Source organism: Marmota marmota, unplaced genomic scaffold (assembly GCF_001458135.2).
Source record: "Marmota marmota marmota unplaced genomic scaffold, marMar, whole genome shotgun sequence".
Taxonomy (NCBI): domain Eukaryota; kingdom Metazoa; phylum Chordata; class Mammalia; order Rodentia; family Sciuridae; genus Marmota; species Marmota marmota.
Window position 1 is genome coordinate 2,645,038 of NW_026000261.1, and position 8,358 is coordinate 2,653,395.

The 8,358-nt window shown below is 40.8% G+C and overlaps 1 protein-coding gene across 5 annotated transcripts in view; it reads left to right on the forward strand.

Moving 5' to 3' along the window:
• Positions 1 to 6,656, forward strand: part of Amot (angiomotin) — a 56,233-nt gene extending 49,577 nt beyond the window's left edge. For all 5 annotated transcript variants that reach the window (XM_048796938.1, XM_015497916.2, XM_048796939.1 and 2 more), the window contains 3 exons: positions 474 to 706; positions 1,884 to 2,582; positions 2,900 to 6,656. In XM_048796938.1, coding sequence (XP_048652895.1) covers positions 474 to 706; positions 1,884 to 2,582; positions 2,900 to 2,997 — 1,030 coding nt within the window. In that variant the 3' untranslated portion in view covers positions 2,998 to 6,656. The remainder of the gene's footprint in view (positions 1 to 473; positions 707 to 1,883; positions 2,583 to 2,899) is intronic.
• Positions 6,657 to 8,358: the final 1,702 nt, after the last annotated feature.

An 8,358-nucleotide genomic window follows, 5' to 3' on the forward strand; every position in this document is an offset into this window, starting at 1 on the left:
TTTTTTTTTTTTTTTTTTTTTTGCCAAGACTCTACTTTGATTATAAGGTGTAAGAGATAGTTCCTGAATATTCTGTTGTATCCAGTTGGATGTGCAGAAGGACTTTTTTAGAAAACCCTATGGCACACCATTCCTTGTCTTCTAACTTAGAACTCAGACTAGGCTATCCCTTAGTCAGAAAGATAATGGGAACTCAAATACACATAGGTAGCAAGATCAGAGCCCAGAGGTAGCAACAAGGTTGTTTTTTTTTATTTGTTCCTTTTAGTTCTATATGACAGCAGAATCTGTTTTGATATAATTATAGAAGCATGAAATATATTTTATTCTAGTTAGAGTCCCATTCTTATGGATGCACATGGTAGGTATTCACTGTGTTGTTTTCATATATGTACATGGAAAAACTATGTCATGGAAACCTATGTCCGATTCATTCCAATGTATCTTATACATTCTTTATCTTGGACTTCTAGGATCAAAACCCTCCATGCCCAGATTATTGAGAAGGATGCCATGATCAAGGTACTCCAGCAGCGCTCCCGGAAGGAGCCGAGTAAGACAGAACAGCTGTCATCCATGCGGCCAGCAAAGTCTCTGATGTCTATTTCCAATGCTGGGTCAGGCTTGCTCTCCCACTCATCCACCCTGACTGGTACACCCATCATGGAAGAAAAGCGGGATGATAAGAGCTGGAAGGGGAGCCTAGGTAAAGACAGCAAATAAGGAAGATAATAGTGACACATTTCAAGAGAGTCCTGACTAAGTGACCCACATAGCAAGGAAAAGGGGCCACTATCCACATTCTAGGGGGGAAGATGATGTAGGTTGGGGTTTTCTCCTCCCGAGGGGCTAGCTGTATCAGGAGTTCCTCCACACTCTGAATTCTCACAGTGAAAACATTGAGACCAAAGCCTAGCAAACATGAATCCTGAGTTCATCTGGATAGGAAGGAAGATAATTTGGAGTTCATCTTAAAGTTTCTCAGATTTGGCCTTTGCTGCATGGGACCTTTGTCTTTAACCAAAGCCCATGTGGCCTTTGTGTCATTTAAAATTTCAAAAAATTTTAGCATTTCTGTGTTTCTTGGAAGATCCAGACTCCTTATTAAGCTAAATGGAGCTGGGTGACAGGATTTTTGTTAGCAGAATGTTCTGATATGAGAACAGAATGTACTTTTTCATTAGATTCCTGGGCAATAGTAGCAGCATCTGGAGCAGCAGCAACTGCTGATATATATGCAATATATTGTGATCTATAATATATTATAAATAATACATATAATATGTATTATACACAATATAGTAAATATATATTTTATATATATACTTTATATATATGCTTAATATATATATTTTATTTGATCTTTCCTTGTTGTTTTTAATATCTTCCTTGGTCCTCTGACCCTTGAAGTGTCCTTTGGCTAGAGTAAACATTTGAGGAACCATAGTCATGGTCTGAACCATAGATCACAGTGTTAGCACTCCCATGCGTGTCTACAGGCTTCTCCCCTCCCTCATCCTTTTCAGCTCTCTGGTAGTGTGTGGTGTTGGTTAAAACTGGAACCAAGTAAAATTTTGATAAATCAGTGGAACTTAATCACCATTGAAAAATAAACCAAAACAGATTCACAGGACACTTAATATAGTGTGCTGAGAGTTGAATAATGAGGACCAGAAAGGATCTTCCAAGGCAGAAGACAAGTTTTCACCAAGGTGGGAGGTGGCTCAATTTGGGACTTTACTGGAGGCAAAAAATAAAGGATTTAGACTCATTCGAATTTCTCCTGAACTCATGCAAGAGAGAATAGCTAATCAAACATCTGGGTTGGAATCACCAATTGTTTCTTATTTGTTTATATTTTTTGTATTGTTTTTCATTTGTAGGCATTCTTCTGGGTGGAGACTACCGTGCCGAGTCTGTCCCATCCACGCCTTCGCCTGTGCCCCCCTCCACTCCCCTGCTCTCGGCTCACTCCAAGACAGGCAGCCGAGACTGCAGCACCCAAACTGAACGTGGAACCGAACCGAACAAAACTGCAGCTGTTGCTCCCATCTCTGTTCCTGCTCCAGTTGCTGCTGCCACCGCTGCTGCCGCCATCACTGCCACCGCTGCCACCAACACCGCCACTGCTGCCACCAACACCACCACCATGGTAGCTGCTGCTCCAGTTGCTGTTGCTGCTGCTCCATCTGCTGCTGCTGTTGCTGCTGCCCAGTCTCCAGCAACTGCTGCTGCTATTTCTGCTGCTGTTTCTCCAGCTGCTGCTGCTCAGTTTCCAGCTGCTGTATCTGCTGCTGCTGCTGCTGTTGCTCCTGCTGCTGCTGCTGCTGCTGCTGCTCAGGTTGCTCCAGCTGCTTCGGCTCCGGTTCCAGCTCCAGCTCCGGTTCCAGCTCCAACAGCGGCTCAGGCTTCTGCTCCGGCTCAGGCTCAGGCACCAACTCCAGCTCCGTCTGCGGCTCCTGCTCCAGCTCCAGCTCCAACTCCAGCTTTGGCTCAGGCTGAGGCTCCTGCAAGCCCAGCTACCGGTTCTGGAACACGTCGTGTGTCTATAACAAGTTTGACCTGCAATCCAGACAAGATAGGTAATAATTCTGCATACCACATAGTTTTGAGTTCTGTCCCCAAGTACAGATTTATTTGCTGGTGTCTGCTGTGTAGGTAGAGGTGGCCATTTGGATTGAGCTTTTCATGTTCCAAAGGGAATTTATCAGAAGAGGGAAAAGAAGAATGTTTGAGATGGGAGCAGGCATGAGTAGGTGCTAGTGTTCTAGTAATGTAAATGAGAAACTTGCCAAACAAATTTCCTTGCTATCGCTTCATGAAGGTTCTAATGCTATCTGTTTGTAGAATTTTTTTTTACCTTGTCCCTAATGTTCTCTGATCCCTTGTTTCCACACAGATGGCCCTGCTTTCCACTCCAATACTCTGGAAAGAAAAGCTCCCATTCAGATCCTGACCCAGGAGCCTGATACAGAGATGGTGGAATATCTCATCTAAATAGCCCAATCAAGAGCTGCAGTTTCTCAGCAAGAATGAATTAATCATTTTCTTCTTTTGTTTGTTCTTATTTTGAGGGTGAATACAAGGGTTGGGGGAGGGGATGTTTTTTAAAGGGACTTTTTATTGGAACAATGTAGTACTTTAGTCATACCATATGAACTCCAGTCTATTCTTGATTCTCTAGGAAGTACTTCTAAAAGATAAATTGATCAGAATGTGCTCTAAAGTTTATTGTTTGGAGTTATAGAAATATTGGGACTGTTAATAGGTAGATACACATCCATGTTTTCAATGTGCTTAAAGTTGCTTAAAATGTCCCTATTTGAGATCAGTTTTTATTGATGAGCACAGTATGTGTAGAAGACAGTGTGGAACATGTAGTTTGTAAGTGGGAAGCCAGAGAGAACTTGAGTGTGTGCTGTCTTCTCTAAACAGCAGCCACAGAAAACTCTCGCTTCAGGCTCATGAAATGGAATAATTTTAGTAGCTGTGTAAGCTGGAGAAAAGGCAGGGAGTATTGGGGTATGAAAGGGTGCTAGAGCTAATTCTCTCTCCGAGTTGCCCAGCTACCTTGCCCCAGCAGATTGTATTGATCTTCATTTCAGTGGTGCTTTGGAAGTGGATTTTTTTGGTTCCCTCCTGGAGGTTCATGCATTCATATATGTACTCTGGAGTTATTTATGCATTTGGATAATTAATATATTGCTTTCAGATGCTAGGAGAGTAAATTAACTGAGTGATGCACAACTTCCTGTCTTGTAGGGAGTTATATCAGGTGCCTTGATGGAGAGTTTCATGAGATTTTGCACACAGACTTCTGTGGTCTGGGTGTAGCCATGAACAGTGCTTACTGACCTTTCATACAGTCAATTGGCTTAGTGTTTATTTCTTCTACAGCACAGATTCACTGGTTGGGTCACCAGTCTCCAAATTGCCAGTCATGGGCAAAGTTAGGAGCATTTTTGTTGACAGGTTGAATGCTTTGAATTTCTTGTGACTACTTTAGAATAGTTCATTTTGTTTTCCTAAATTGTTAGCATATGTCTGCATAGGCATATGTGACTGTCACCTCCAAGGGAATAGCATCAGAAGTCCAAAGTACCATGCTGCAGTCAGGGGAGAGGTTGATTGCAGCAGTCTCTTCAACTACCTCTTCTCAGTGCCAGTGACTCCATCTTGGAATCCCTTTGGGAAGCAGCGGGAAATGTGCATGTGGGCAGGAACCAAAGGAGGCCTTGCCATAGTGCTGCCTCCAGGGACACAGAGGGATGCCAATTTCCACAGGTCCCTGCCCTGTGTCACCTTTCTGCCTTTCATTAAGGTGACAGATCTGCAGATAGTGTCATTAAGATCAGTTTTCAAGGGTATAGGGAGGGTGAGGGGGTGTGGGAGGGTGCTAGGTAAGGGTAGGGGTGGGTAGATGTTTGGGGATGTATTAGTTAAAATCCAGACTAATAGAAGGGTAGCCTGATGTATTATGTCATGAGCCACAGTGGTGGGAAGGAACTGTAGCAATGTAGCTCTACCCCCTGATTTTAGTGGTGAGGAATATGAGACTTGGAGAGGTTCAGTGACTCTTTCAGGATCAGATAGCACATCTGTCCATTCTCCCAATTGCCATGCTTATTTTGGGAACTCCTATTCAAAAAAGAAGAACCTATTTTAAGAAAAGGCATCTTCATGGTCCAGGATATATGTATTTTTAAAGCATCCCTGGTTTGAGTAGTTTGTCCAGGGTTCTGAATTTTTCTTTTGCCTCTCCTGCAGTGCCTTCTATAAGATTTTCCCTTTCCTGATCCCCATTTCAATATTGAGTTGTGTGAAATGTCTCCTTAAGAAATCAACTCCACTTTTTTTCTCTCTATGACATTGGGTATCTTGGGTGATCTTACAGGGTTCCTCTGTGAGTATAGGAATGGTGTATTTACCAGTATTCTTTCGTAGTTCATAATTATCTTCCAAAGGAATTACTGTGTGTGTGTGTGTGTGATAGGGATGGACAAGAGGGAAGGTATTTTGATTTTCAGCCAGTCTTTTCACATTTTCAGTAACAAAATAATCATCCTACACATTAGTCCTCAATTATAAAGTGAATGACAAATAGAAATTAAAAGAGCAGTTGTGCCTATTCTCATTCATACTACCCATTTAAGAGAGCCCCAAACCTCAAATAGTAGAAGCAGCAGATAACAAACTTCAGGAGAGCTACTTTATATCCAAGCAAATAAATTTAAAAAATAATAAATCTTTCATGGTGATAACACATTGCTTGAATTTTGGGGGCTCTGGGAGCCATGATTATAGTCACATTCTGTAAGGTGACAGATGTCATATCACACTGTGTGGCAGCTATCTCTTTAGATTTGTGTGTTTGGGGGAAAGGAGGAAGTTCTTGCCTAAGTACTATTTTGAACTTTCCAGAACTTTTCTGCCCTTTCACAATAGAGGCAGTCCCTCTTTGCTCAGTTTTCAGCCCTAGGTAATTTGCTAAAATAACATTTTACATCTAAGAGATGAAATAAGACCATGTTGATGTATCCTGTTTATGCAAAAGATAGACCCTACCCTTTCAGAATGTCTTTACTGAAAGTGTCATTTCAGAAATTCAGGTTTATGGGAGAGATCTCAAGTTAGCCATCTTTTCACCATTGTGTGGATATAACATTTGAAGGATCTTTCTGGAATCCACTGATCTATGTATTTTACTGGCACCTCATAGAACAAGAGGGTGACCTCGTTGTCTTAACTTGTACTGCCTGGTGGTCTATGGGGACCTTTGATTTCAATTGTACATCAATGTCCCATGTCCAGGAAAACTTCATTAGAACAAGTTTTACTTGATCTAAAATTCCTATTAACAATGTTCTGGAATGAAAAGTAGCTTGAACTTTCTTTTAAATTCATGTATCTTGATTATTGTCTTAATGAAGGATTTAATCCCAGTGCTGCATTTGAGCTTCAGGGTGACAGGAGAGCAGGAACATGAAATATCTGGCATAGGAAATATACCAAGAGACCCATCCTGATTTCCTTTTGTTGTTACAGTGTTGGGTGGGTATAACAATTAGGAAATGAACAAATTGATTGTGCAAACTACTTTTTCTGAAGAGCCTAAATCATGCGACTGCTTGAAGTATATTATGCATATATACTAACTTGGATAAATTTAATTCTCACATCCATAAGCCATACAATCTCCTGTTATCTCAAATGCTCATTCATATATGGAATGTTACTTAAGATGTGTGCCTTCTTACTGAAAGTGTTTTCAAGGGAAGGCATCAGCTGTGGGCTAATTGCCAACAATTTCAGTCCTCCATGATCCTTGGAATATATCTTCCAAGTGCCATCTATCATCAGTAGGACAAGTGTCGGGAGTTTGTTATTTTCTTCCAGTAGCAACGATGGGTTACATGGAGCTCTCAAACCTCCTTCTGGCCTCCCTTGTGATTAATGGCATGTGTTTGTAAAATGGATAGCTGGGGTTGGCAGATGGCTAGAGAAGAATCGCTTTTGATTTTAAATGTATGTGATCCCATAATGATTGTAATCCCATTCTGTAATCAGTGGAGCTAGTTCCAATAAAGTGAAGCAGGTTTAAATCCACTTTGTGCCTATCTTTTCACTGACAATAAAGTTAGCTGTTTTAACATGCAGTACCGTGTGGAAAATGCTTTGGTGTTTACCGACAGAAAATTTCTTTGTGCTATATTAAGTGATTAATTTCAATTCAGTTTGCAGAGAAATTGCCTTTCAAGGACAGCATGCAGTAGAATTTGTACTTTCTTGAAGGATGGGATATGATTATAGATTATAAAGTATTAAGACAACACCACAGGCCACATGCTTTAATTGGTCTCTTTATATAATCAGGCAGTATATATTAAAAGCTTTGCATCTTTTCATCTCCTAGTTCCAAAGGATAAAATGATAGCCACCCAATGTAGAGAATCAATTTTTGGTTAGCATTTTGGAAGGCCCCCTGATAGCCCTTTTTTACCCTTGTTCTTATGCCAATTCATCAGTTTTGGTTGAGGGAACTTGTTATTAAAAGCACATCAAAACCACAAACAAGTTGGCTCTTTACTGAAAATGTTGAATCTGCCTTTACACTGCCCTTTCTGGGCCTCCTGTTTGCCAGTGAGTTCCAAACCTGACTGGTGAGGAAAAGATCTCAAAAGACAAGGTTGGGGTTATACCTCAGTGGTAGAGCACTTGCCTAGCATGTGCAAGGCCATAGGTTCAATACCCTATATGGGGGAAAAAAAACCTCTAAGGACTTTGAAATGGTATGTTTTCATAGTGAAGTTGGTCTGATGGTGATGGAGCAGGTCTAGAGAATTCATTCAACTATAAAGTTGATTTCTTCTAAGTTGGGCTTCATCCCCTCCATACTTATGGTGAGGTATTTGGAAACTCTATGGATGAAAGCCGACCCCTCTTTTTTCAGGACATAGAAAATGGTATTAAGTGAACCACACCTTACAAAACTTTGCAAGGCATTTCTTCCAGAACCATCTTGTGTCCAGTCATTAACAAGTAGTCACTTGCGAAAAGAAAAAATAAGTGTTTCTTCAAAATTGCAACATCACACTGTAGGAGCATTTCTAAATATTTTTCAGTAGGAAAATTTGATCTGGTACATGCCTGCTATTATACCTCCCTTTCTGCAGGCTTTCTTTTTTTTTTTAAGAGAGAGTAAGGAGAGAGAGAGAGAATTTTAATATTTTATTTTTTAGTTTTTGGCAGACACAACATCTTTGTATGTGGTGCTGAGGATCGAACCCGGGCCGCACGCATGCCAGACGGGCGCACTACCGCTTGAGTCACATCCCCAGCCCTCTGCAGGCTTTCTTATTGAGATAAAATGATGTTCATAGCCTCTATGAGATGCACTATTGCAGAAAATCACTTCCTGCTTTCCACCTCCTCCACCTCCATCTTACCCTACAAGAAGCTATTTATTGGAGGAAAAGAATGTAAATGGTTTGGTCTTAGAATACTTTCTACATCAACTGGTATTTGAATGAAGAGTTTTCACTGACAGGACTTCCTTTCCAAGAAGAAAAATATCATGCACAATACCAGAATGTCAAACCATCTCACAAAGTACTCATTCCTTAGGTGAACCAACCGAATGAAGCCCAGCATATCGATTTTGCTCCCCATGTTTTGTCATTTACTAGTCACTTCTACCATTGGATTAGAGCATGTGCAAGAATTGCTGAATAACTACTTACTAGATGTTTCCATTGTAGAAAATAATCCCTAGAATACAAAACTTTAAAAATACAGCCCATAATTCTGGTTTATTAAAGAAAACACGCATGCATGCATGCATGCACACACATGTGCGCA